Source organism: Sturnira hondurensis, unplaced genomic scaffold, assembly GCF_014824575.4.
Source record: "Sturnira hondurensis isolate 20B ecotype Veracruz unplaced genomic scaffold, ASM1482457v3 Scaffold0018725, whole genome shotgun sequence".
Taxonomy (NCBI): Eukaryota; Metazoa; Chordata; class Mammalia; order Chiroptera; family Phyllostomidae; genus Sturnira; species Sturnira hondurensis.
This window is the reverse complement of record NW_028091356.1, coordinates 638,924-666,643: the sequence shown is the minus strand read 5'-3', so window position 1 is coordinate 666,643 and position 27,720 is coordinate 638,924. Positions and strand designations below refer to the sequence as shown.

Genomic DNA, 27,720 nt, shown 5'->3' with positions numbered 1-27,720 from the left:
CCCCTCCACTGACCCAAAGTCCCTGAGCTGCTAGGTGGAGGAGACAGTTGGAGATCCAGGCCAGGCCTGCGATTGCTGAGTCAGCCTGCAGTTGTGAGCGGGAAGGTCAGGGCATGATCTCTCGCCAGCTGAGTCTTCCCATCCAGTCCCCACTGCCCAGGAAAGGATCTGACAAACCACAGAAGTAAATAAATAACTTAGAAATAATAAATAGGGGTCCAGTTCCCAGGAGTGAGTACCAGGCCGCTCACTTCAGCAATGTGATTACAATGCTTCTCCTCCAATTCTGTCCCTGGGCCGGGGTTGAGGCGTAGACCTCAGAGACGGCTGGCTTCTCAAGAGGAGGAGTCGCGGGTCTTGGGCCTGGCCCCTGCCAGTGTCTGTGAGATGGGTCCCAGGGTCTTCATAGCCAGGTCTCTGGGGTCTGCAGGGCTGGGACTCGCAAGGTGAGGACTGCGGTCAGTCATCCCGCCATCTTTCCAGGGCTGATGCTCATCACTTGCCCAGCTGAGGCCTGTGATGTCCATCTCTGGTTGAGGCCCCTGGCCCCTTCCAGGCAGGAAGATTCCCGAGTAAGGGTATCATCTACAAGTCCTTGGAGAGTTTTCAGCCCAGGCAGCCACAGGCAGTGGCTGAGAGCCGGTCCACAGTCCTCCAGGTGCTGTTGACATCCATGAAGGAGACAGCCTCATAGCGTGTGGGTCGGCAGCAGGGCTGGCTGACCGGCTGGGAGCCCGGGACTGACTGTAAGGCCCCAGCGCCCAGTAGCCTGGCCAGGCTGAGGTCGTGCGCGGAGCGCTCCCTGCGGCAAGAGCCGCTGCAGAAGCGGAAATGCACTAGTTCGTCGGAGCTGTGGCCCAGGCCGAGTGCGCGCACTGGAACCAACTGCGAGCGCAGGCGGCAGCTCCGCGCCCCCAAGGCCCGCGCACTGCCCCTTCGGCCCCAAGCCCGCGCTGAGCGGCCCCCGCGGGACGGAACCGGCGAGGGTGCCGATGGAGGGGGCGCGGGCCGGGGAGGTTGGGGGGCCGGCCGCAGGGCTCTTCCGCTGCAGGAACGGAAAGGGCGGCCACCTAGAATGAGATGGAGGCCTGCGTTGGGTCCCGGCCCAGCCTCATGACACCCAGTCCCTTTGCCCTCTCACCTACCTGGCAGGTGGCCCACAGGGGGCGCCAGGGCTGGTGTGGGGCCTTCACGGGTGGCGGGGCTGCGGGGTGCGAGGCCCAGAGAGGCCTCAGCGACACTGCTCAGCAGAACCAGAATAGCCAGGGTTGGCCACAGGGCAGGCTGTGCAGAGAGACGAAGTGGAGCCTCAGGGAGGAAGAGGGCATCCTGGTGGACTTGGGGTGGAGGGAGCCCAGGGAAGGGCAGGGGCAGCAGAGATCAGAGCGGATGGCTTCTAGTTGGGTGGGGGCGCCAGGAAGGGTTTAGGTTGGAGGATAATGGGTTTGCTGCCTAAGGGGGCCAAGTGGGGAAGTCACCTGAGGACACTGACCTTTCTCCAGACTCCTGGTCCCTCCCTGACCATTTGCCTTTTTACTTCTGGTGCCTACCCAGGGCAAACCCTGCTCTCCCTCCCCAGTCAAGCCACTTTTCCTTGATACCAGGTGGGAATCACTAGGAGAACCACTCACCTGCCGCCTAGGCAGGGGCCAGCGGGGCAGCACAGAAGGGCCTCCACGTCCAGGCTCCATCTCTGTCAATACCAGGATCTCCCATCAGCCCGGTTGACCTGTCACCCCACCCTACTCTTGAGGCAGCCCAGAACATTGAGAAATGAATTATCCTTTGAGAAGGTCATCCCTCCCCGTCAGTATCTCCAGGTGAGGAACAAGGGGTTTGGATAGGTGGACTCGACCCAGGAGCAGTAGCTGCAGCAGGAGGTTAACTGTGTGTTGGTGCTTTGCCCGTGTTCTCCCTCTCGGTCCTCACCACTCCACGAGGTGAGTGGAATAATCCCCCTTTTCCAAATGAGCAAACAAGGCTCAGAGCAGCTCAGCAATGCCTAAGCTCACAAGGCTAGACCCACACAGCTGGGGGGAAAGGGGTGTTTGCAAATGGTCTCCCCCTCCAGGATCTTCCCGCTTTGTGCTGCAGGGCTGGAGCAGCCAGGACTGGCTGGAGGCGAGAGTAGCTGGAGCCCCTTGGTCTCACAGACAGCTTTGCCTCCATGCCATACAGGAGGAAGCTGTGGCTGGAGAAGAGTGGGGTGCCTGCGGGTTGACCCAAGGCATCTGTTGATAGTGAGGTCCAGGCTTCAGCCTGCGCTGCCCATCCTGTGCTGCTGAACCTTGCTCCTCTGTGATCTTTGATCTTGAGGGCAGCTAGGCTCCTGGTGGTCTGGGCTACTTGGTCCTCAAGTTCTCGCCGCCCCATCTGCCCACCTGAATTCTCTCTTCTGATCACTGGTATTTCTAAAGACCCAGCAGGTGTTGGGACCTGATGGGCCCTCAAGAACATGGGGCCCAGGGGCCGTGGCTCCCTTTGGCCACCAGGGGGCAGCGTCTGCCAAGCATGCAGACTCAAAGAGGGGGTGGGCTTTTCCCTACCCTCAGCCAGACTCAGGCCTGAGCAACTTTCAGGAGGGCCAGCCATGCCTGCACACCAGCCTAGTCTGAGAGCTGAGCCACCTGAGAGCTGTTTCCCTTCCACCTCCCTGTGGATCTGACAGCCTGGACCTGCTCCTGGAAGTTCCCCTATGAGCCATCCTTCCAGAGCCCTGCCGGCCTTTCTGAACCCCACCAGGTTTTGTGTGTCCCCACTGGCTGGCATTCCCAAACACCCTTTGGGGCTGCAGAGACCTCATGAGCCCTCACTAGCTGGCCTGCTCTTGGGTCCCAACTGTCACCTGCACCCCCAACCCCCAGCACACAGAATGTCTGCAGACTTGTGCATTAGACCTCTGCAGGCCTCCCCAGTGTGGCCCATCTCAGGGCCAGCTGTGTCCAACTAACTAAATCGGAGCACTGCGGGGCCACGCCAGTGACTGTTCTGATGGTGGGAAAGCCAGGCAAAGCAGCCTTCAGGACCTCCTCTGCTAGGGGGTCCCCAGGAGCAGGTCTCTCGAGGGCAGCTAGGCTCCTGGTGGTCTGGGAACACTTGGTCCTCCAGTCCCTGCCTCCCCATCTGCCAGCCAGATACTCACCACAGGGGCCTGCGCTGTGTTCTTCTAGGCACCTTCCTTGGGGCCAGTGCTGGACTCTTCCCTGCAGCTCACAAGGCTCATGCCCAGGGCTGTGCACCTGGCAGTGCTTCTTTTCGCCAAAAGTGTGGCCTTGGCAGCTGGCCTGTGCCCTGTGGTGGCAGCGGGAGCCTCACGTTACAGTGGGCCGGCAGGGCTAGCACAGTCCGACAAGCGACTAGAGGGACAGAGGGGGCTGGGAGGGGCGGAGAGCAGTGCAGTGAGCCCAGGAGAGGAGAGGGAGGATAGGAGAAAGTGGCGGGGGACTCTCCTGCTTGCTCCCCCTAGCCCCAGGGCTGGGAAGAGGGGTGGGCCAACAGGCCGGCTTACCTTGGGTGCAGGGCTCTGGGTCCGGATGCAGCAAGGACTTGGGCCTGAGGGACCTGCTGCTGGTGGAGCCCGTGGGCCGTGTCTGGGGGCCGGGCCCAACTCCATCCCTCGGCAGCCTCATGCCTTGCCGCCGTCCGGTGTCAAATTCCAGCCCTGGCGTCACCGGATCCCGGGGTGGGGCCCGAGCGCCCCTGCCCCGCCCCACCTTTCTGGGCTCACCTGGTCGGTTGCTGCACCCGTTGGGATCCTGTCCCCCCTGGTTTGACTAGGTCCCCTAAGATGAAGGGGAAGACTCTGGGAAGTGGAGAATCCAGGACACAGCATGGAGAAACTGGGCGGCGGAGAGGCGAGGAGAGTGGTCGCTCACTGTGCACACACACGAAGTAGGGAGTTGGGAGGCAGGGCTGAGGGCGGGAGAGGGAGGGGATGGGCCCGTCCCTGCCCCGGGCCACCGGCCCTGCGGTTTGCGCTGTCTCTGGGGGGCTGGCTGGCCGCCCTGCTAGTTTCTTCCTTGAGCAGACCCACCCAAGTCTTTGGGTGGGCCAGGCACTGTGCTGGGGCTTCCGAGGTCTGACCCTGCTCCAGCCGTCCCACACCCCACCTCCCTCTCCACCTGGGGCTTGGAGTAGACACACCTGTGCACATCACTGCTCACCAGCGCGGCGAGGGCGGTGCCTGGAGGAGTAGGAGCCCAGGGCTGAAGAAGTCGGGATGTCAGGCAGGGCAGGTCACAGAGGAGGGACATCGTGCTCGTTTGAGCAGGAGCTGGAGGGTAGTATTTCAGGAGCCCAATTATGGCCATCTGGCAGGTGGGGTCGAGGTTGGGTGAGTAACACGGATAGAGGTACAGGAAGGCCAGAGGTTGTGTCACATAGCAGGGAGCCTGGACTTTATCTGACAATGGGGACCAGTGTTTCGGGCAGGGGAGCTGTGTGTCAGACACGCATTTCTCTGACTGGCTGCAGTGGGAGAAGAGCTTGGAGTTGAGCGGCGAGGATGTCAGGAAGCTGCTGAGTAAGCAGAGTGGGAAGCAGAGTCGGGGGGCAAGTTGGGGGCACTCCACTCACAGGCTGTTTCAGGACCAAAGCCTTGTCAGAGCTCGGCTCTGATGGTGTGGTGTGAGGAGTAGGGTGGGCAGTGGCCTGCCTCTGGCCTGGACGGCCAGGTGGAGGGGATGTGTGCTGGTGGGGAGAGCTCCCTGGAAGAGGAGTAGGAGCTCATGAGTTCAGCGACAGACATGTGGAGTGGGGTGGACCTGTGGATTATCCTGGTGGAAAAGTTCAAGGTGCAGCTGAGTTTGAAGCCTGGAGTAAAGTGGAGAGAGCTGAGCTGGAGATGGCAACTGGAGATCGCAGGTGGAAACAACATGCTCAGGGAACGTGTGTGCACCGGCTAAGTCCTGGCTGTGCATTCGAACCACCTGTGGACCTTTAAAACTACCCACATCCAGACCCCACCCCAGACCTGAATCAGAATCTTGGTGTGGGCATGTGCCATGTTCCAAATCTGCACAGGTGGTTCCGGTGTACACCCAGGGCTGAGAACCAGTGTTTTCTAGAGCAGTTTCTGTGGACCGGGCGAGAGGACAAGCCAGGCTGCAGGGGACACTGTCTCCAGGCTTGAAGGACCCCTGTGGGGCAGGAGGCCAGGTGGTGAGCAGCTCAGTCTGCTGCCTCCCACAACTGGCTGCCCAGCTGGGTGGCTTCCCCGGGGCTTTATCAGCCATGGCTGTGGCTTGTGGACATGCAGCCTGTGCCCTGTACAACTCCAGGGGGTGCTATTCACACAGAGTACAGTGTGCATCGAAGTGGGCTGCCTGTCCCTCAATCAGGAACTTGCTTTCCCCTGAGCTGAGGAGGTTTCTGCTTGAGGATGAACCACAGGATTAAGGGGACATGTGGGAAGTTGGTGGTCCTTGGGATGACCAGGACTCTTGGATGGGGATGGCAGGTGAGGTGAGGGGCCAGTGGGTCCCACTCTGCCAAGGTGGAGCTTCTGGCTAGAAGCTCACTCCATGCCTTAGGTGCTGGCATGTGTTTGGCCCAATCTCAGGCCTGCCTGGGGATGCTGGGGAAGGGGGCTGGGAATCAGATTCTAGGGCTCTGAGGAGGTAAGGTGGGGAGAGATACCTCTGATAATGTTCAAGAGAGGGTGCCTGCAGCTGCACCAAGCCCTCCTGCCAAGTGAGAAGAGTGGGCTGGGGGCAAGGAGACACTGCTATGCTAAGGGGGGGTGTACCTTTTCCAGGGCTCGCCAGGGTATCTCCCCTGTACCTGCAGGAATCTGTCCCTGCAGCACTGGGGCTGTGGCTACCCAGAGGCACTGCCCCATGACTGTGGGCTTCGACCCTGCCCTCTGGCCCCTTTAGGAGGCATCGGGGAGACTCGGGAAGGCCCGGCACCCCGGTCCACCTCTCAAGGCAAAGAGGGTGCAGGGCTGTGCAGGATGAGAGCGGGTCCACAAGTCCCGTAGGGGGCTGGCTGCCCAGGTCCTGCAGCGGACGCAGGCAGTGAACTGGAATGAGGAGTTCGGCATAGCTGCTGAGGCCCCGGGTTCCTGTTTCTTCCAGGAAAGGAAGAGAAAGCAAGAGGAGGCCAGGTTTAGGGAAGAGCTTTATTGCTTCCATGGTGACTGCCGCAGCCTGGGTGAGGTCCTTAAGCCTCCCTGTGCTCTGGTCCAGGCTGAAGGCAGAACCCAAGACCTGTGCTGAAGCCCAGAACAGCGGCCAAGCTGGTCGGCCCAGGCCCGGGCACTGTCCCACTGATCAGCAGCAACTGGGGAGGGGCCGACCATTGCTGTTGGGCTCGGCCAGGCCTCACCCCCTGAGCTCTGAAGTTCTCTCTGCCCTGGTCCAGAGGCTGTCCTGTTGGCTTGAAGGGTGGCTCCAGGGCTCCCCTGTGGGACTGTCAGGGGCTGGCATGTGGGAGTACCCCATCTGCTCCCCAAGAAAGGCCAAACAATGTCAGGAGCTGAAGGCGGCTGGCATGAGACTCCACGTCCCTCCCCATAGCTCCGGAGCAGAGCGCTGGCTAGTTGCGGCACCCCCTCTTTGTGGGGGGGCCCATTGGCACCACTGCCTGACGGGTCCTCTACTGGGCTTCTTTCTGCACAGCAAGTGGACCAAACGACATCTCCAACCTTATCTAAAAATAAATTATCCCTCCCCCCCCAATTCACAAAATGATCATACACCGAACACTGATTGGAGAAATAAATCCGGCAGCCACCTTGCTGCCTAACGTCCACCTCCTGCATGCTGGCCTGCTGGCCATGGCTGGGGCCTTCCGAGCCCTGGCTTCAAGGATCCAGGCTGAGAGTGAGGCCGAATGCTGGTCTCTGAGGCTGGACTGAGCAGATGCAGCTCTGGCTGCCCTGCCAAGGCCTCACCACCCCTGGGGCTACTCAGCATAGCCCTTCCCTGGGTCTGAAGACTCCCGTGCCTCTCAGGCACGGCCAGACCAAGGCCAGTGACATGGGCAGGTGGCGATGGCTGCTGCTTGCTCTTGGCGGTGCCGGGACCTCCATGGCCCTGTGCTGGGCACATCTCAGATGCCACTGGTTAGGTCAGTGATGACACGCGCTTTGACCAGCTTCCGCAGAAACTCTTTCTCTCGCTGAATGTTGTGTGTCCAGGACTGGAAGGAAAGAGATGGGGGAGTGGTCAGCGGGGCAGCCTGGGCGGCTGCTGGGACACAGCCCCACCACAGTGCGCCTCCCAGAACCCAGTGCCCTCTTCTGACCACCACTGTCTGACGTCTGTGTCCCAGCTCCTCCTCCTCTCGTCATGGGGCTCGGAGAACATAACCTCCTGACTCCTTTTCCCAACCCAGCACTGCGCCTCTCCTTGCAATCTCAGGAGATGAAGGCTTTCCAACCTTGTCCCAAAGACTTTGGGGGCTCAGTTGTCCAGAAGCACACCTGGGACACCTAGGTCCTAGGCACCCTGAGGACAGGCAATGTGAGTCACTGAGGTCTGGCCCAGGCCTGGGGGGTGGGCCCTGCTGCAGAGAGAGCTGTGTGGGACTTAGTCACTCTCTAGCCTGATGCAATCTACTCCTCCAGGCCTGCGGGCAGCTGGTGAAATCCTGTCTCTCAGTTCAGAGGAGCCAGGAGGCTAGAGGGCAACAGGCTCATTTCACTGTTAGTGTGGAAATCGCAGGGAAGATGCTGCCCTCTCTTTCGGGGTGACTGAGCCCAGGTTCGGGTTCTTTCCTATCCCCAGTAGCCACCAGCAAGCTTTGGTGACTAAGTCAAATAATGAAAAAGGTTTGAAAGAATGAGTGAATATCAACAGTCTTGCACTGATACTCATCACACAACTGGATGCACAGTCTGTAGCCAACCGACCACCATGTAGTTCCTGTTAGCGCCGAGCCTCAGCCTCAGCGACAGCAACGGCCACTGCCTGGCAGTGTGAAGAACTCCCAGTTCCCACCACTCCCTACTCTGATCCAGTCAGCTCTCTCCAACCTGTCACCAAACTCTGCTGTAGGCCAGTTGCCCCTCCTGTTGCAGACCCCTGGGTGATTTGTCCTTGTTCTTGAAAAACTCAAGCATCTGCCTCACTTTCTTGGAAGGCAGGGACAATGTGGCACAGAGCAGGTGCCCAATAAATGTGCTGAATGACACGAGATGTTGCAGGTGAGACAATGGGGCGTGGAGGGATGGCAGCACCAGGATCGAAGCACAGGGAGAAACCCAGGCAGCTCTCTACCTGCCGCCCCACCCCCACCCCTCCCATGAGGAAGTTACCAGTCCGATGGGTCAGCTTCCAGGCTGGGAGTCACTGGGGGTGCAAGGTCAGCAGAGGACTGGGTACTTGATGATACTGAAGAATTATTGTTAACTTTTCTAGGTGTGATAGTGGTATTATGATAGTAAAAAAGTCATATTTTTGAGAAACTTACTGAAATATTTGTGGCCAAAATGATACGGTATCAGAGACCTGTTTGTAAACAATCAGTGGTGGGGGAGTATGAGGGGAAGGAGCAGATGGAACAGCGCCAGCCACGGCTGCAGCTGGGGGAGGCAGGTGACAGCCACATGGAGGTTCGCAGTATTGCTCTGTCTGTGAAGATGTCTGACAACGTTCACGATAAGAGTAAACAGAGAGTCGCCTGGGGTGCAGCTCCCTCAGCCTGGGCAGTGACGCCTCTCCGGGGCTCTCCCTGATTCCTCCTCCCATTCAGCAGCAGGGCAGCTGGGCGGAGCTCTCCGCACTGTGTCTCTGGGTCCCCAGCCCCACCAGCACCCCTGATTCCTGACGCGGATGTCCATCCCGTTCACAGGCCACTTGCTCGGAAGAGCCTTCCTTCTGGCAGCCCTTTTTCTGTCTGCAGCTCTGGCCCTGGCTCCTATCCCCTCACCCAGCCATTCAGCATCGGCGCTCCGGGGAGCCGCCCTGAGGACCTGCGCTTCCCGGTCCACCGCTTCCCTGGGAAACCTCGTCCTGCCTGCCGGTCTCTGCACCTGCAGCTGCGCTGACAACTCGCGCTTCTGGCCTGGGCTCCTCTGCTGTGTTGTGGCTCCAGTATCTGTCTCTGGCCTAGATTGCCAGGACGGCCTCCTGCCCTGCACCCCGCCGATTCCTGCTGCAGCCACAGGAACCCCACCACAGGCTAATCCTCGGTGTAAAATGCTCCTGCTTCTGCGGCTCCCTCCAGCCTGCAGAGCCAAGTCCCAGCTCCTCCCCACGGCAGAGAAAGCCCTTTATGACCTGGTGACTGCCTGCCTGTGTCTACTGTCTCTCAAGTTCACATAAAAAGAATGTGTCAGAGAGCAAATGTATAATAAACAGAGGCTGGGAGGCAGGCAAAAGCTGTGAGAACAGCTTGGAGTGGTCATGGGACAAAAGTGCAGGAAGATACATCATGACAGAGACGGAGAGATGAACAGGGTCATGGCAATAAAGAGGCCAGAGCCACTGCGAGTTCTGGAGCTGTCCTGCACCCAGGGCTTTCTGTGCCTCGACCCCAGTTCAGGCAACAGAGGCCCAGCTGGAAGGCTGTTTGTGGTTTCCCATGAGGTCCCCAAGTCTTTTACGCACCCTTGAAATAACTTCCAATTACTCGAGGAGGCCTGAATGAACCAGAAAAGCCCCAAGCAATCTCAGTGGTAACTGAAGCCATGGACGGGGAAGCCAGTGTCCCGGAGAACGTGAGTGAGAGGGAGAAGACTGTCCAGGGTGGAGCCCTGGCCAATGCTGGCTCTTAGGGGGTAGACTGAAATCAAGGACACAGAACAAGAGACCTGGCCAGCGAAATCAGAGGAGCACTAAAAATTACTGCCACTACTGGGGACGGTAGTGGCGGCTTTCAGGGTGTGTAAGGCCTTGGACTGGTGTGGCGGGGATGGAGGAAGGGCACACGAAGACTGGGGCGTAGGAAGGTGAGTTGGCCAAGGAATACCCCTGAGTTCACAGCATTATGACCTGCACAGATGGAGGTCCCGGAGGTCCCTCCAACAACCCCTGATGCCAGCGCAGGGGCAGGGAAACTCCTTAGTGCCTGGCCCACGATGTCTGAGGCCCAGACAGGCAGCAGGGGAGGCTAGCAGAAGTGAAGGGAGTGGTGAGGGGTCAGATTGTCACTGCGGACTCCTGCTGGGAGGGGAGAGATGAGGGAGAGGCTGGGAGAGCTGTGATGCTCCTGAAACGTTAAAGTGCCTGAGCACATAGGTGGCCTGGGAGTACCGACAGGATTTGCCACCTGGCAACAGGGAAGGGGGACGGAGGTACGGGAGGTGTCCTGAGACCGAGACAGTATTTGTGGGTCATCTGAGGGGGCAAGGAAGTCCTCTGGGAGGAAGACAGGACTTTGAGGTAGAGAGGATGCTCTGAGCTGGTGCCAGGGTAAGCGTAGGATGGCTGGGAACAGCGAGGAGGAGGCAGGTGCAGGACCAGGGAGAGGGCCAGGCAAGGCGAATTCAGGAAGGAAACTGGGTTCATGGGGAGTCCAGGGTGGGTGGGCGCACAGGATGCTTTGTGGTCAGAGAGGTCTGCAGGCAGGGACAGACCCCCAGTGTCCCAACTCAGGTGGGTGCGGGGGAGGTAGCACCTTGCTGGAGCTCTGGGCAGCCACAGCAGCCACTGGCTCCTTTTACCATTTGCTTGTGAACACAGTCAGAGCCTGTCCTCACGCTGGAAGTGCCCCCTCCATCGGCCCTGCCCCCAACCTGGCCCCACACCTCTTTGATGGCTGCCATGCGCACGGTCTCATAGTAGTGCAGGGGTGCATTGGGCGTGCTCATGTCGTAGCCAAAGCCTGCGACTGCCACCTCATCACAGCCGTGTAGTGCCATGGTCACTGCCACACTGCCAAGGGTCGGGATGTTCTGGAGGAGGGGAGGGCAGAGTGAGGCTGAGCTCCTCAGCTAGGCTCCCTGGAGCTGAGCTCCACTCCCGAGGACTGAGCCCTCTGCTCCCACCCTGCTGCCCCGTCCTTCCTTCCCGCAGCCCCTCTGACCCAGGGACCCCTCCTCCCTCTCCAGGGGCCCCAACATCTCACCCCACGGCCCATGAGGCCGTTGTTGAAGGGAAGTCCGATGAGGGTGAAGGCGGCTTCCTGGATGAAATATGGGTTGAGGATACGAATCTCAGGGGGCTCCTTGGGCACTCGAGTGGCCACAGACTTCCAGAAGCCATCCGATGCGCTCTGTGGGCACAGGACAGGTGAGTGTGAGCTGGGCCTGCAGCTTGCAATGGGCTGTGTGGCAGGGACCCATGGTGTTTCCAGGTGAGGAGTGAGGTGCAGGGCGTGAAGTGACACTGGAGCCAGGCGTGTGGGACACACTCAGACGGCAGAGGGAGGACTCGGTGTGCCGGGACACGCAGTGTGCGGCAGAGATGGGCTGGGAACAGCAGCTTGTGGTTGGGCCACAGTGTGTGACGGAGGAGCCAGAGTGAGCTGCACGGCAGGGGCACAGGGTGGGACACTGAGGGTTGCTGCTCTGGCCCGAGGGCGTTCTTGGGTCTACCGGAAGACCCAACAGCCCAGCTATCCCCCGCCCCTTCACAGCTGCTGCGGGGCCGGGAGGAGCCTGCCCTCTCTCTCCTATCTGCTCTGCTGGGCTCCTTTCCTTTGGCTTCTGCTGTGTCTCCTGGCTCTCAGTCAACTGTTCTAAAGTGAACCTGAAAAATAAAGACAGAACGTGAGCTACACGGCAACCCAGAACCACACTCAGATCCCAGGTCTGCCGCCGACCAGAGCTGGGCGACTTTGGTCAAGTGACAAGCCCTCTGAGCTGGTTTCTTTAACTGCAAATAGGGGACCGTTCTTCCCTCAGCGCCCTCAGCCACAGCTGCCTCTCCTCACCCTCTCCCTTCCCCTCGTCCTTAGCCCTGCTTTTCGGGCCCAGACCCTGAAGCACACCCCTTGGGCTGTTTCCCTGTGAGCTCCCTCGGCTCCCCGCCCCTTGCCCTTCTACAGCCTCAGCCCAGGGAAGACCTGAACCTGGGACCAATCCATTCATCCTCTCTTACAACTGGGCTCCTGACTACTGCTGGAGAAAGCCACAGACCAATTCTGCAGGCTGGAGCCATCACCAAGCCAGGGACGCCAACCTGCTATATCCAGGGAGTTTGTTATTTGCCTAGAAAACCTAAAAGAACCCACTGAACTCCGTGGGTACAATACTCATGTAACAGGGTCTGTGTTCCAACAGGAAAGTCGCCAGCTTTCACACAAAAGAAATTCCATTCACAGTCCTAAAGAAGAGTAATCAAATACTGATCAATAAATTTAAATATGGGCGGCTGTTTCCAGTCCTGGTGCATGGTGGTCAGACGAAGGAATTGTTGGAAAATTTTCTTGGAGGTAAAAAATGTTGTTAGCCCAAATAAATCAAGACTCTCAAGGAATGACAGAGATTCCTGGAGGAGGAATGGAGGCTCAGCACGTGACCCTGTGTCTGACAGAGGCGGTGACTGTGGCAGATGGTGACAATTTAGAACATATGGAAGGTGTAAGCTTGTAAGCAGTAACACTTGCAGATGGTTCTACTGCTTATGTACAACATAATTCTAACGATGGGAAACTCATAGATGGCCAGGTCATTCACTTGGAAGATGGTTCTGCTGCCTATGTTCAACATGTACCCGTGCCTAAAACTATAGGGGACAGTTTACGTCTAGAGGATGGTCAAGCAGTTCAGTTAGAAGATGGAACTACAGCATTTATTCACCATGCCTCCAAAGATAGTTATGACCAGAGTGTGTTACAGGCAGTTCAGCTGGAAGATGGCACCACAGCTTACATCCACCATGCAGTGCAAGTCCCACAGTCTGATACCATCTTAGCAATTCAGGCTGACGGTACAGTGGCAGGTTTGCACACTGGGGATGCCACAATTGACCCTGAAACTATCAGTGCTTTGGAGCAGTATGCAGCAAAGGTGTCCATTGATGGAAGTGAAAGTATAACAGGTACTGGAATGATTGGAGAGAATGAGCAAGAGAAAAAAATGCAGATTATCTTACAAGGACATGCAACAAGAGTAGCTGCTAAATCCCAACAGAGTGGAGAGAAGGCATTTCGATGTGAATATGATGGATGTGGAAAATTATGTACAACAGCTCATTATCTTAAGGTGCACAAGAGGTCACACACAGGAGACTGGCCCTGTCAGTGTGAGCATCCAGGCTGTGGGAAAGCATTTGCAACAGGTTATGGATTAAAAAGTCATGTCAATTCCTGGCTGGTGTAGCTCAGTGGATTGAGCACGGGCCTGCGAACCAGACGATCGCGGTTCGATTCCCAGTCAGGGCACATGCCTGGGTTGCAGGCCAGTTTCCCGCAGGGGCCAGTTCCCTGCAGGGGATGCACGAGAAGCAACCATACATTGATGTTTTCCTTCCTCTCTCCTTCCCTTCCCCTCTAAAGATAAATAAATAAAATATTAAAAAAAAAAAGTCATGTCAGAAGCCATATAGGAGAAAAGCCATATCGGCATTCAGAAAATAATTGTACCAAGTCCTTCAAAACTTCAGGAGATCTACAGAAACATATCAGAACTCATACAGGAGAAAGGCCTTTTAAATGTCACTTTGAAGGCTACAGTCAGTCTTTTGCAACATCAAATATCAGAAAAGTGCATATTAGGACACACACAGGAGAAAGACCCTATTACTGTACAGAACCAGGTTGTGGAAGGGCACTTGCCAGTGCTGCCAATTACAAAAACCATGTTAGGATACACACAGGGGAAAAGCCATATGTTTGTACAGTTCCTGGGTGTGACAAAAGGTTTACAGAATATTCCAGTTTGTATAAACATCATGTTGTTCACACTCACTCAAAACTGTACAACTGGAACCACTGTGGGAAGACATACAAGCAGTTCTCCACCCTGGCCATGCACAAACGGACCACCCACAATGACACTGAGCCAATCGAGGAGGAGCAGAAAGCCTTTTTTAAGCCTTGCCCAGTGATGGAGACCTGGCCAGGCAGCTCATTTGGTTAGAGCATTGTCCTGATACAGCAAGGTTGTAGGTTCGATCCCCAGTCAAGGCACGTACAAGAATCAACGAATGAGTGCATAAACAAGTGGAACAACAAATCAATATTTCTCTCTCTCTCCCTCCCTCCATCCCCTTTTCCTTTACCTCTCCTCTCTCCCTTTGCCCCCCTCTTTTCCTCTTGCTCACTCTATAAATAATTATAAAAAACCTGCTTAAAAAAAAAGAAAGAAAGAATAACCCTGACTGGTGTGGCACAGTTGGTTGGGCACTGTCTGCAAAGTGAAAGGTCGCCTGTTTGATTCCCAGTCAGGGTACATGCCTGGGTTGCAGGCCAGGTCCCTGGTTGGGGCGAGTAGGAAAAGCAATAGATTTACCCTTTTCTCTCACATTGATGTTTCTCTCCCTCTCTTTCTCCCTCCTTTCCCATCTCTGTAAAAAAAATTAAAAATAAAATAAAATCTTTTAAAAGAAGAAAAATAATAAATTTAAATATGTGGGACCTCTAATTTTAAAAAAAGCCACAACCCTTTATTAAGAGATCTAAAAAATGACTTGAAAAAACGGGAGACAAGCCATACCTGGGATCAGAGGCTGAACAGTAACAAAATGTCACTTCCTGCCAGGTCAGCACAGGCTTCATACAACTCTAAGAAAAATCCGAACAGGGTTTTTGTTTTGAAATTTACCAAAAGGAATCTAAAAACCCACCCAAGTATTTAATAGTTTAAAATGGCCCTCTAGTTTTAACAATTAGATATTAGAGTATATTATAAATCTGCAACTATTAGAACATTGACAGGTAAGAACCACCATGAATCTTGATGACATCAGACAGCTGGGGCACAGCAGCCGTGCGCATGCGCACACCTGGCTTCGTGGTGAAGGAGACGTCAGTCACCTCAGGGGGAACAAGAGGATTTTCTCAGCAAGGATATTTGAAAATTTGCTATTTAGAACGCAAAGGTCCACTTACTACTTCTCCTGCTTAAAAAAAAAACTAAAAAATTTAGATGTATATCTATTTTATTATTTTTAATAATTTTATTGTCATTCTATCACAGTTGTCCCAATTGTTGTCTTTGCCCTCGTCTGCCCATCCCATCCCTGCTTATTATCAAGCTTCCTAAGCATTAGTGCTCTGTTAGAAATAGAGGGAAAGGTAAAAACTTTTGACTTTGTAAACATTTTAGTGCTTTGGTGCATCAAAAATATAATAAGCCAAATTAGGAAGGACACAAAGTGAGAAAAATTCTGTCACAATAAAAATATATACTTTTAAGAATTCACAAAAAATCAATGACACCCCATAAAAATTGGAAAAGAGCATAAAATAAGGTTAGTATGCATGAAAAACTCAATAGTGATAAAAATGCAAATTAAAATAACTAAATACTGTCTCTAAAATACAGGGTGAGCAAAAGTAGGTTGACGGTTTGTTTGTATGGAAAATAATACAGTAATAAATAATACAGGAGTACACTGGGTTTTGCGCACTCACAACTGAAAACCTACCTTTGCCCACCCCGTGCATATGTGTGTGTGTGTGTGTGTGTGTGCGCGCACGTGCACAGCTCGGTGTTTGTGGCAGTATGCGGAGGCGAAGCACCCTCCCCACCCCCACGGCTGCAGGAGTACAATTTGCCACAGCTTTTCCAGAAAGCAACCCGAGTATGAACCGAAAGCCTTAAGGCTGTTTATACACCATGACTGTAAGTTGCTCTCCTAAAAGTCATCAGAAGGGTGAAGATCTTTATAAAAAGCTGTTAATTACAGTGTTATTTACATAGTGTAAAACCTGAAAAAAAATCCAAGTTTACCATACAGATTTGGTTAAATGAAACATGTCTATGAACGTTGCAGACGTGGAAATTATGTTCCCTAAGAATTCTGGCACAGGGGTGCACACGCCACATCCAGCCGGCCCTCTGTGTTAGGACATCTAAACTGTTCCTAGTCTCCCCAGAGCTGCTCCGCCTCCTCCTGTGTTCCCTCTCCATAAGCCAGAAACCTCAGGATCGACTTCAGATTTTTTCATCTCTCCAGCCCACCCTGTCCTACTGGTCTTCTAGTCCTTTTGATTGTATCTTCTTAGAATCCCACAGACGTACCCCTTCCTCCCAAATCCCTCAGAAGTCCGGGCCTCATCACCTTTTAACTGGACTATCCTAATGACTGGCCACTTTCAGCATCTGTCTTGATGAAAGCCCAGAGCCAGGTGGAGTGACTGGAACATAAATGGTACTCAATAAATAATCACTAAATTCCACCCATTTAGTCAACAAACATGTAATCAGTACCTAGAATGGGCCGCCTCTGCCTCCCCAAACCCCTTCCACTCTGCCAGAGTGATCTTTCTAGGTCCAAAGCAGACCTCATCAGCACTGCCCAGAGATCCGAGCTGTCCAGAAGGAAGCCCTGCCTGCCACTCCAACTCCATCCCAGCCCATCTGAAGTCCCCACCTGTTAATTCATGACTCCATGCTTTTGCGCACGCTGCTCTATCTCCAATGGCCTTCTCACATCTGTCCACCCGATCCAACCCACTCGTTTTTTAAGACTCAGCATATCCTTCTTTCTCATGTCTTTCCTGATCCCATTCTTCCCAAGGCAGAAAGGACCTCTAACCTTCAGGAGGCGACAGAATATAGTTAAGTCTGCTCTGGTTTGAACATGGAGCCCTGATGAGTGGGATTAATGCCCTTATGAAAGAGGCCCCAGAGAGAGGCCTTGCCCCTTCCGACAAGCGAGGACACACGGTGAAGAGGGCGGTCCATGCACCAGGGAGCCCTCATGAACGCCACGACCCTGGACTTCCGGCCTCTAGGTGGTGAGAAATAGGTTTCTGTTGTTTATTAGCCGCCCAGTCTGCAGTGTTTTGTTATGGCATCCTGGAGGGACCAGATTCAACGCAGCTCTGGCCATTCTCTGCGTGGAGACCCTGGGCAAGGAACTCGCCACTTCCTTGTGGACAAACCAGGATACTAACAGTATTTATCTTGTGGGCTTTTGTGGGAATTAGATAATTCAGGCCAGCTCACAGTCACCTGATTGGCTGTCATCCTCATCATCATCAGCTGTGTGTTGTGACCCTAAGGCGTGCAGGGCAGAGGAGGTTAAAGGAGGCACGCAGTCCACCCCCGGCTCCTCCACTGCTCTGCACAGAACAGAGAGCTCCCACGGGTCAGTTCCTCTTTGGGCCTGTCTCCCTCTGCCTTCAGTGGGCTGTCTCTGCTCCAGCCACACCCTCCTCCTGTCTCCCCACCTCTGTGGCAAAATCTGTTTCTCTGGTCAATCCTGTCTGTTCTCCAAGGGTCAGGTGAAAGGATAGACGCTTGGGGCCAGCTTCTCTGTGTCTCAGACCTGCGAGCCTGAGGGCAGAGCCCAGTCCATCCTGCTCCTGTGGCCCGCTCTCTGCGTCTAGGAGAGGTGTCTGTGCGAGGGAGGGCAGGAGGGATGACAGGGCCCAGCGGGGAAGGGGAGGGTAGAGAAATGGACACTATCTTACACAGAGCTGGGCAGAAGGCCCTCCTGAGATGGCCAGATGTAGATTGAAAGGAATGGCAGGTGCCAGCCTGTGCCAGCTGAGGCACAGCCCCTGTCCCTTCCCCAGAGCCCGGCAAGCCCCAGCAGTTCCCCACCTGGGCTTCCTGCCCATGCGTGCCCCACACACACACCTAAAGAGGAAAAGGCATAGGGGCCGCTCTGGAGAGGGAGGAAGAGCCAGGAATGGGCACACTGGGGGTGTGTGCCAGGCTCCAGGCTAGTTTTCAGAGACATTATTTACATCTCGTCAACCTACACCGACTTCACAGGTACGAACCCAAGATGAAGCAACACGTTCGAGGTCATGCAAGTGGCTGTGCCAAGATTTAAACACAAGGGTTGGGACTTCAAGTTGAGTGTTCTTCCTGCCATACCACTTATTATGATCACTGTTGTTCCCACCTCAGGAAGTCAGGAGTCAAGAACGAGGAGGAGCTCCCTCCTGCCCTCAGGGTCTCCGAGGTGGGTGAGGGTCCCACACCCCCTTTCACCAGAGGGGCCTAAGGCTCACGTTGGTGAAGGGACTTGGGATGCACCGACAGCTGTGAGATTCTGAGCTGGACCCAACTTCAGAACCTGGGTACCTTCATGACATGAGATGCCCTCTCTGAAACTATGTTTCCCAGCCTTTCCCGTGTGCTGAAAGTCCTACGTGTAACCACTGTGTGAAACTAGGAAATTACACTTTTTGAGAACCCGACAAAAGCTCCAGTGGGGAGCTAAAGGTGGGGAGGTAAAGCTAATGCCTCTTCCTACCTCCACTCCTTCCTGGGAGGAGAAACGACCGATCTGGCTGCTTAGACCTGAGTACAGAGTGCGTCACATTTCCTGGTAGGAGGTAAAAGTCTCTCTCTCAGTCTCTCTCTCTCTCGCACGCACACACGTACACTTCTTTTTAACTCCTTGCTCCCATGAAGCAGGGAGCATGGGGAGGTGCAGCCTGCCTCCTTGGAGCAGCCTCCTGGTCTCTGCCTTGCTCACTGTGCATGGCGAGCCCAGCAGGTCGGCCTCAAGACCGGCCACCAGCGTGGCACAGAGTAACTTTGGCGCTTGGAGCAAAGGAGGCCTGCGTGTGGGTCTCAAGCTCCAGAAGGCTCTGTGTTAGAGCACTGGGAAGTGGCACGGTGAATGACTCCAGGCCTCAGGGTTCTTATTGTTTCCCGATCTGTCATGGTCCGGATGCAAAGGCCCTCAGGAATCTTAGGGAAAGGAGAAACAATAAGACCAAGATATGATTTGGGTACTTCCGTGTTTCCCCAACCATAAAAAAATTTCAAATGCCAACAAAACCTCGGTCTGGCTCCTAAAAGAAAAGCTATGACTTCTCTTCTCAGAAACACACACACAGGCACATACACATTACATTTTGTGCCACTGCATTAGGTTGCAGAACCCCAAAGTCAAGGGCACTTGCTGATTTCAGACTAAGAATCTCTGGTATGGGGTAAGAAGAGATGGGAACCCTGCTAGAATCCTGTGAACACCACCATGGAGGGTGGGTGGAAACAGAGGGGCCCACAGAGATGGAGAACGAACAGCAGGAGAGGCTGGAGGCACCAGCGGGGGTGCGGTGCAGTGGAAGGTGGTGGGCCCTGGAGTCTGAAAAGCCTGGGTCACACCCGGATCCCACATCTGTGTCCCCTGGGCACGTCCTGTAGTGTCTTTAGACCTCAAGTTCCTCCTGCATAGCAGGAATGACAAGACCTACTTCCCAGACAGTTGTGAAGATTATACACCACATTTGGCATATAGTGAGAGCTCAATAAATCTTATCTATTCTGAGTATCACAGAAGCCAAGAGAGTGATGCCGAGGGCGTGGCTGGAGATGCCAGATGCCGGGGAGGCGGTACACAAACAGCTGCCCATTCACATAGGGAGCCTGGGTCCTGGGAGGAGGGCAGTGGGCACCAGAGGCCTTCCTGCTGCTGCACGACACTTCCACGCCTGTCCCCAGAACACACCCCTGCCCCAGAAGGCAGAATCATGTTTGGTTCGAGGCCTCTCACATCTCATTTCCTGGACCCACAGGACACGACACAGAAGCCTATCCCGCCACCAGCAACGCTGGCCTGGAATGGTCAAACCTCTCCTCAAGGCCAGCTGTGGGCTGCATTCTTTGTTGAATCCCTCCTCCTCCAGGAATGTCCCTGCCTCAGTCAAGTCTGGACCCAGCTCATTTGTGTGGAGCCGCCAGTCTCCTGCTGATGCAACTTGTCCTGTTTTGTCAGAACAGTCAGGAGCGCTGGCAGAACGCATATGGAGGCGAGTGCCTTCCCAGCCAGGCTCAGCAGCGCTCCCCCGTTCCCCGCTCGGCTCTTCTGCAGGACAGAGGCGGTCTCCAGGCCACACAGAGACGTCCAGGAGGACAGAGTGTGACCACAGCCTGGCTTCCTGCAGCCAAGGGTTGATGTGTTCACTCCTGCTCCCTGTGGCCCCTGCCTTAGGACAGGTCGCCACCTCTCACCGGGGTCACTTTAGCAACCAGCCGGCCTCCCTGCCTCCATCTTGCCTTCCTTCAATTCCTCACAGCCCCACACAAATCTGATCCTGACATTCTCAGGGCTAAAAGCTCCCACAGCCCACTGAGACAGCTCGTCAGGACAACTGACCAGCCTCGGTCTGGTCTTTGTTTTCCTTACCCCAAGGGAGTCTGTAATCCAGTGAAAAAGAGAGTCGTATACAAACATCCCAGTACATGGTGAGACCACAAAGTGAGAAAGACAGAGAGAGGCTTAAAACATCTGCTCTGCTAACTTCAAATACATACACATGAGACATATCCAGAAAATGTCCACATGCACAGCATATAAACTGGGAGGAACAGCCGGGTGATGTACTAAGAACTCTAGGCAAAATGAAGAGCTCAAAAAGAAGGCTGCTTACGGACGTAAATGTTTCAAAACTCAGGATTAACCTGGGTCAAGCGATCAACACACACACGAGGGCCTGTCACATACAAGCCACATACTTTTGCACAGATATGTTCAGTAATATCTTGGACAATGAACAACCCTTAAAACATGGATTACAGTCATACAAGCAGAGACCTTTAAGAATATCTTATCTAGTCTCCTCCTAAAGAAACGAAGGCCCAGTAGGTTTGTTTTCTTAACCAACCTATTTCCCATGAGGGATCTAGCTCCCACTTTTCCCCAACAATTCGGACTGGAGTCCTTGATCTTCTTTGACCTTTCCTGCTCCCTTGTCCCCAGGAACCAAGCAAATGCCCAGTCTGCGGCTTCTGCGTAGACCTGTCCCACCACGGCGTCCTTCCCCACCACCGTGCTGTCAGCCCACCGTGGCTTGCGGGCTGGGCTGCCCCAGTAATTCTGTTTCTGAACCCTGGCACTAATCAGCTAACTCCGTGTGCCTAGGAAGGTCTTTACTCTAAGTCTCACTTTCCTCATCTATAAAATGCGGATGTAAGACTGGCTGGTACCTTGTAGTGTATCTATGCTACGGCAGTCAGAAGTCATGCACATAGTATGTTTGGCACACAATCAGCTAATCCATTCCTGCTCTTGTTAGTCCTCAGGACAAAGTCCGAGCTCCCGGATGTGCCTTTGATTTATAAGACCCCTCACCATCTGCGCCCTGCCTGCCCAGCCTCACTTCCAGCCTTTGTCCCCACACCTATGCGGCCTCATCCCTAATGTCTGTGGGGCCAGGGACAGAATGACAAATGGAAGTCCATGTACCACACACGTCTGAATTTTAGGTTCTAAATATCTGTGAGTTACAAATCAAGGAATCAAACTATTACATAAAATATATTCTATCCTCCCTTAAAAAGTGACCCGGAAGGCCAGGTTTGACTTTGGAACTCTGACTCCTGGGGATCTGTGCTGGACTGTGCTGGCATAGGGAGAGGTAGGCCCAGCCCGCCCTCTTCTCTGCCCACTCGTGGTCCCACACCATGACAAGTACTGTGTGCACATGGGTGGGTCCCCCTCCCAGCCTGCACATCCTAGTTCTGCTCATAGCCTTCCTTGGACTCAGGGATATATATGCACAGGGAGGTGTGTTCTGCCCTGGAGGATGGAAGTGAGCTTGGTACTGACTGTGAGGGTGAGAATTTCTGAGGTCTCTAGTACTTAGTAATGGTCTGGCAAGGAAAAATGGGCATGGGATGGGCATTTCCCTTTAGATCCTGTGTATTCCTCTTCACTCCATGGTCTAAGGACAGTCCTGCAGTCACACCACAGACGAGATACACTCAACTTTTTTTAATTCGCTAAATATACACACTTATTGCCAATGCTGTTTTCGTGCCTGAAACTTTATCTTCATCTGGCCAACAACTATAAGAAGCTCAGGCAAGCAGCTTGTTGGGTTCAGTGCTTACATAAGTGTCCTGGAGCCCACAAAATGGGGTGGCCACGCCTTCTTGAGCAGGGTGGCATGTGCTGCCCTTGCCAGACCCTGCCAATCTCGTTTACGTGCTCAGTCCCAGGCCCTGTGGCCGGGCGTTCTGCCCAGTGGGCAGGCGACACTGGCCTTGCTGAGGCTCACCTCTCAGGAGGCGATCCTCACCTGCAGATGAGCACTGTCGCGTGCACTGTCCCACTCCAAGAGGCTTTCATGCGAAGGTGCGGGCTGAGGCAGAGGACACCGAGCCCCCAGTGCTGCTTCCCAGAGAGCAGTTATGGGGGCTGGTCCAAGGGCCCCACCCTCCGCGGGGTCACTGGACTGCTGCTGCATAGTCCAGTGAGTGGCTGAACCACACCGTGCATAACAAACTCCTCTGGCTGTGTTTAGGTTCGGCCATCGCAAATGACACTACAGGAAAAATCTTTGTGTGCGGACTTTTCCTTCCTCTGGGTGACGGCTCCTGGTACCAAGTGTCACTTCCTTCCCAGAAAGCTTGTCCCCATTCACACTCCGACCAGTTGCCTTTGGGAGCACCTGTCACTGCGCTCTTGCCAAAGTTACGCTGTCACAATTTAAACAGTCTTTAAAGATGTGGCGGGTAGTGAACGGTGCCCTGCTGCCTTCACACGAATTTCTCCAGCTGCTCGGAAAGTTAAACTGACTTCTGTTGTTCACTAGTTTTACTCCCTTCTGTGTGACCTGCTCAGTCCCCTGCTGGGGTCCTAATGGTTTTCTTGTCAACTTTCTCGATAAGAGCCACTCATCTGTCATGTGTCCTGAATACACTTTAAGCATCTCGTGGTATTCAGTCTTTGTGGTGTTGTTAGTTTAAATTTTCATATATGATCACATCTGATTTCCCGCGCACTTCCATCCTTTCTAAGTTCTTTTCCCATACTCTGGTTTCTCTTCAGATCGTGTAAATCTTTTGCCTTTTACTAAGTTCTTTTCCCTCCAGGGACTCAATTTCCATCCTGCTTTCTTCAAAATTTCCTTTGGTTGTGTCTTTATGTTTTACTTCTTAGTCCATTTGGAATTTATCTTGATGTATGCTATGAGGAGGGCGTCAGAAGCCCTACTGAAAGCTCGGCCTGGGAAATGCGATGAACAGAGAGTCGTCAGCTTGGAGCCAGCTTGGTGACACTGACACAAGAGAAAGAAGTAGAGTGCCAGGAACTGTTTAGTTTTCATTTCTTCATCAAGGACCACGATCTTGGAGCCTCAGAAAGAAGATCAAACATGGCTCAGAGGAAAGAGTACCTGGGAGAGGCAAGTAGAGAGTGAAAGGACGCAAGGGTCTGAATCCAAAAGCGTTATCTCCCAGGACAATGAAAGAGAAGAGAGGGCTCACAGAGAGGCAGAAAGTTTGGTGGCAGTCCCGACTTGGCCAGAAGTTACTGCCTCACTCTGGGCCTCGGTTTCCACACTTACATTCATTTATAAGAGCTAACTATGTTTTAAACTCTGCTGGAGTTGATATACTTACAGAGATAAACAGGGCAGTTCCTTCCACGGGCTTGTAACAGGTGATAGCTAAGTAAATCCTCAGGTGTAACAATGCTTGTTACAGAGCAATCAGATGAACTGAGCATGCTTCCAGGATTTTGGCCATGAGCTTTTAAGAATCAAGGACTACCCCTAGAATTTAGCATGGTGCAGGGTACACAGTGAATGCTCACTGAGTATTTGCTGGCAAGTTGTCCCTTTAAAGGCAGGCAGAGGTTGAGCCCACTGGATTTAGAATCTGAAGTCCCTGCCGCTGGAGAGGTTTGGAAGCCAGGCTGCAGAGAGCTGAGAAACAGATGGAAAAAAACACAGCAGTGCATCAGGGACAGGTGGTGCCCCTCTAGACACCTGACAGAGAAGGGAAGGAGAGGGGTGGACGCAAGCTAAAGAGGGCTTTTATCTTCAAGGCGAGAGAGACCTGAACAAATTTAGAGATATGAGAAGAGGACGCAGTAAAGAGGCAACAAGAGTGAACAGAGTAAGACAGGTCCCGAAAGGTGGGAGGAGATGGCATCCAGAGCACAGGAGGAGACAACTGAATTGGAATGGGGGTGACCTTTAATTTTTCTGTGGAGCTGGATGTAGGATGCCTGCTTACAATAGGGATGGAGAGATGGGATGGAGAGATGAACTGGAGAGACAGCGGGAACAGGTTCTGAGAAGAACAAGGACTAGGGACAGAGGAGTGGCAAGAAGCACGCAGCGCTGCCAACCCAGCTTTCCCTCTCGCTCCATGGTACTGGGATGGCTGGACGAGAAGTCATGGGAAGAGGTAGTCAAGTGAAAAAGGCAGTATTTGAAGCCTGGGGCTCCATGTGATTTTGGTGGTTGACTTGGGTTTGCCAAATGAATGTATTAAGAATAAATGGGAGGTGTTACAGTATGATGGTTAGACTGGGACACCCGTGGCCCCAAAGGCTGCTCTGCACTTACTCGCAGCCCTGGCCCCACGAGGTCCTTGAGATGGCTGGCTGATGACGCATGTAGGTCAGTAGCCCCTAGTCTGGCACGTGGAAGAGCTCAGCAGATGGTACTCCTCCCACTCAGCAGATGGTAGCTCCTCCCACTGTCATTGGCAGGTAGGAGCCAATCAATGGAGGACTCTAAGCAGGGGGTGCTGTGGTCAGATTTACTTCTTAGAAAAATCCCTGAGACCATTAGAGCTGAGTCTGAACTTGGCTCTACCACTTAACTTAGAGGTACGTGCTCTTGAGCATGTAACTGTCTCTGTGTCACAGTTTCCTAATCCCCCAAATGGGGTAGTAACAGTACCCATCTAGCAGGGCCATTATGAAAACTGGAAGAAGGAATTCAAAGGCTAGTAAACTGAGGAGCTTAATACATACCAGCTACGATGAGGATGCTGGAAGGAGGAGGAGGAATGGGACAGGATATGAATCAGAGGAGGAGGGATAGAGGCAGGAAGAGGAACAGAAGGGGGAAGAGGCGCCTGATAACAATTATGAGACAGAGTAACCAGGAGGTCACAGATGAGAATGATGAGGAGGAACTGAGGGTGGTGACGACAGGAGCTTTGGTTCCTGGGCACTTTTGACCTGAGGCAGGGGAGCGAAGGTTGGGATGTGGTAACAGGAAACTAAGATGGGGTAAGAGGCACCTTGCAGAGATGGAGGCAAAGAGGATGGTGTCCCAGGAGGGCTCATCTAGGAGGTTTGGGAAGGAGACTGTGGTGGGGAGGGACCACGGACTGCGGCTCAGCAGAAACCTCCTCGATAGCAGAGGCCACGGCGTGCCCCAGTCTCACCACCGGTCCAGGGGCCCTGCACTGAGTCTCCCCTACAGTGGGCGGTATGAACACCGAGCTCCTTCTGGGCAGAGCGCATCCCAAGCATCCCTCTGCATCCCACAGGCTTGGGACAGAACACATGTTTAGGTGAAGATGAACATCTGATCCCCATCTCAGGCCTGCTTCAATAGAGCCCCCTGTCCAGGGACCGGTGGCCCCGCCTGCCCCCTGGGTTTCCCAGACTGTCAGCACACCTGTCGCGCCCTCCCCAGGAGGTGCTGGGTTTCTCTGTCCTCTAGGCCTGCTCTCCAACTCCGCTTCCAGGTCACCACCTGGGTCAGGCCCTACAGTCCAGACAGACAAACGCTTCACTCCCTGGTGCAGCTGGACTTTTTAAGCAGCCAATACCACCAACAGTAATAAAAGAACAAATAGCTTCGATATTGGACATGGAGAGCACTTACTAAGTGGTCAAGCGCTTGTAAATGACAAGCACTTGTAAATTTCATCAGGTTGAATTTTGGCCAGTATAAATAATGACAGATGGCAGTGCCACTCCTTTTTCACCGGTGAGGGGCCTGGGTAATTTGCCTACAGCGACCTGGCTGAATGATAGTGTCCACATTCCAACCTAAGCCTACTGCCTTTCCCTCTTTAACCACGTTGTCTTCCAAATTGAGGCCTAGTTTCCCTATGCACAAATGTGGGGCCCTGACCAGCCTCCTAAATCCCTCCCTCCTTCCCCAAGGACTGAACTACAGCTGGAAACTCAGGCATGTGCCAAGACTATCCAGAGGTCAAGCCGCAACCCTTGCCCTCTCCCCTTCCCATGCTGGGCTGGAATCACTCCCATACCGACCAGGCCTAGGCCTCCAAGCCTCACTGAATTGATCACCAGTCAGAAGCCCCGCAACAGCGAGGCCAGTTTTCCAGTTTCAGGAGTGAGGATGAGGAGGGAAAAGGAAGAGTGGGCATCCAAGGGGACTGGGAGGGCGGCAGCTCCTTGGGACCTCTGAAGCCCTGGGTTACCAGGTATCCCAGGGAGGGAGGTGGGGAAGGCATGGCTGCTCAGCTGCTCATGTGTCCTGTCCTGTCCAGGCCCCAGGACAACAGATGAGAGCCTCTGGCCTGGACCAAACATCAGGAGGAGGCCGATCAGGCCACAGCACCCACCGTACTACATTACAACTCTAGTTTCAGGACTGTGTCTCCCATTAGACTGTGAGCAACTATGGGTCCAAGGCTGTGTTGAATTCATCTCTGTATTCCTGGGGAGCAGTACAGCGCCAGCACAGACTCAGGGACGCCTGGCAGAGAAGCGAGTGGGTGGGAAGATGGAGCCAGGTGTGTATTTCAGAGGCACCGAGGGTTTCACAGGAGCTGGAGGCTGCCCCCTCACCCCATCATGGACTTACACACACCTGCACCTTCACTTCCCAGGTTCCGCCCTCCCTCCCCACCCGGCTTCCCCACTCGCAGCCCACTGGTGCTCTTCTGACCTGTCCCAAGTGCACATGAGCTGCTTGCTGGCTTAGTCAGACTCCTGGGATCTGGGAGATAAAAGGCCTTTTGGTAACTTATTTGGAGTTACTGGTGCTACTGAGAGTGAATCAGGGAACAAAATGCCTGCAAATGGCTAACAAGGAGGGTCCGGTGTGGGTGAGTAGGTACGACCAAGCCTAACACAGGCTGTTTTGGAGTTTGGTCTTCCTTTCCCACATCTTTCCACATTACATCAGGACTCCTGGGTACCAGAAAATTACACTCAATGAGCAACTGCTCACATAGCAAGCAGCAGGCAGCAGCCATGACTGACTGAGGCCGAATACCTGTTCTCGCCCTGCCCAGCTAGGCCTTGGCTCCTGAACATAGAGCTGCCTCCTGCCAGAATTCTACAGGTGAGGCTGCAGACAGGTGTGGAGAGCTCTCCAGCGTATGTATGGTTAGAAACATCACTGCAGGAGCAGGCCAAGCCTGCAGTTGGGCACCAGATGGGAGGGGCCTGGAGAAGCAGCCTGTCCCACATTTGCCTGGGTCTCAGAGCCAGAGGAGTGAAGCAGAGCAGAGGGGTCCTTTGAGGGCATCAGCCCTGGGCTTGGGTGGAGACAGGTACTCAGAAGCTTCCTGGGTGGCCAGAGGGTCTGGACAGGCCCCCTTTGGTGCCGAACTGGTGAGGCCATGGACATCATTGGCTTCCATCTGGCAGTTCATTCTAAAGACCCAAATTATCTTTGACATTAGAGCCAGGGAAGGCTCAGGGAACTTCAGAGGATTCCTCCCTGTGTCCTCTCTCCTCCCCACCTACCCCACCAACCCTGCTAAGACAGGGATCAACACGAGTCTGGTCCTCGACTCCTGGGCACGGCCTGGATAGGACAGGACAGAGACAGCAGCACAGCTGAGCGTGGGCCTGAGCACAGCCCACACCTCCTCACCCCAACTGCTCTAGTACCTTCAATCTGCTGCCACCGAGGCCAGGGCCACATGGCGAGCTCCTCGGTCTTCCTGGGGAAAGTGAGGCCCTGCTGTCTGCTCCTGGAGTGGCCAGAGCACAGTGTGAGTTTTCTGACTCTAGTCGACTCCCT

At 54.2% G+C, this 27,720-nt stretch overlaps 3 protein-coding genes across 9 annotated transcripts in view; 1 reads left to right on the top strand and 2 right to left on the bottom strand.

Moving 5' to 3' along the window:
- Positions 1 to 185: 185 nt before the first annotated feature.
- ARTN (artemin) lies at positions 186 to 3,830 on the bottom strand. Of its 2 annotated transcripts, none has more exons than XM_037069594.1 (3): positions 3,509 to 3,830; positions 1,146 to 1,308; positions 186 to 1,070 (listed from the first exon to the last, which is right to left on the bottom strand). In XM_037069594.1, the coding sequence occupies exons 1-3, from the start codon at positions 3,611 to 3,613 to the stop codon at positions 607 to 609; spliced, it is 732 nt and encodes a 243-aa protein (XP_036925489.1). In that variant the 5' UTR covers positions 3,614 to 3,830; the 3' UTR covers positions 186 to 606. The 2 variants fall into 2 exon arrangements, with proteins under 2 accessions (XP_036925489.1, XP_036925488.1); XM_037069593.1 differs by lacking the exon at positions 3,509 to 3,830 and adding an exon at positions 1,632 to 1,691 and having other exon boundaries at positions 1,146 to 1,284.
- Positions 3,831 to 6,263: 2,433 nt separating this feature from the next.
- Positions 6,264 to 27,720, bottom strand: part of ST3GAL3 (ST3 beta-galactoside alpha-2,3-sialyltransferase 3) — a 191,320-nt gene continuing 169,863 nt past the window's right edge. For all 6 annotated transcript variants that reach the window (XM_037069696.1, XM_037069695.1, XM_037069697.1 and 3 more), the window contains 3 exons: positions 11,014 to 11,160; positions 10,694 to 10,840; positions 6,264 to 7,143 (listed from right to left, as the gene is read on the bottom strand). In XM_037069696.1, coding sequence (XP_036925591.1) covers positions 7,054 to 7,143; positions 10,694 to 10,840; positions 11,014 to 11,160 — 384 coding nt within the window. In that variant the 3' untranslated portion in view covers positions 6,264 to 7,053. The remainder of the gene's footprint in view (positions 7,144 to 10,693; positions 10,841 to 11,013; positions 11,161 to 27,720) is intronic.
- Positions 12,168 to 13,970, top strand: LOC119003382 (zinc finger protein 143-like). Its single transcript, XM_037069699.1, is given in 2 exon segments — positions 12,168 to 13,206; positions 13,417 to 13,970. Coding segments are annotated over 2 exon segments (1,431 nt in total). The 5' UTR covers positions 12,168 to 12,328; the 3' UTR covers position 13,970.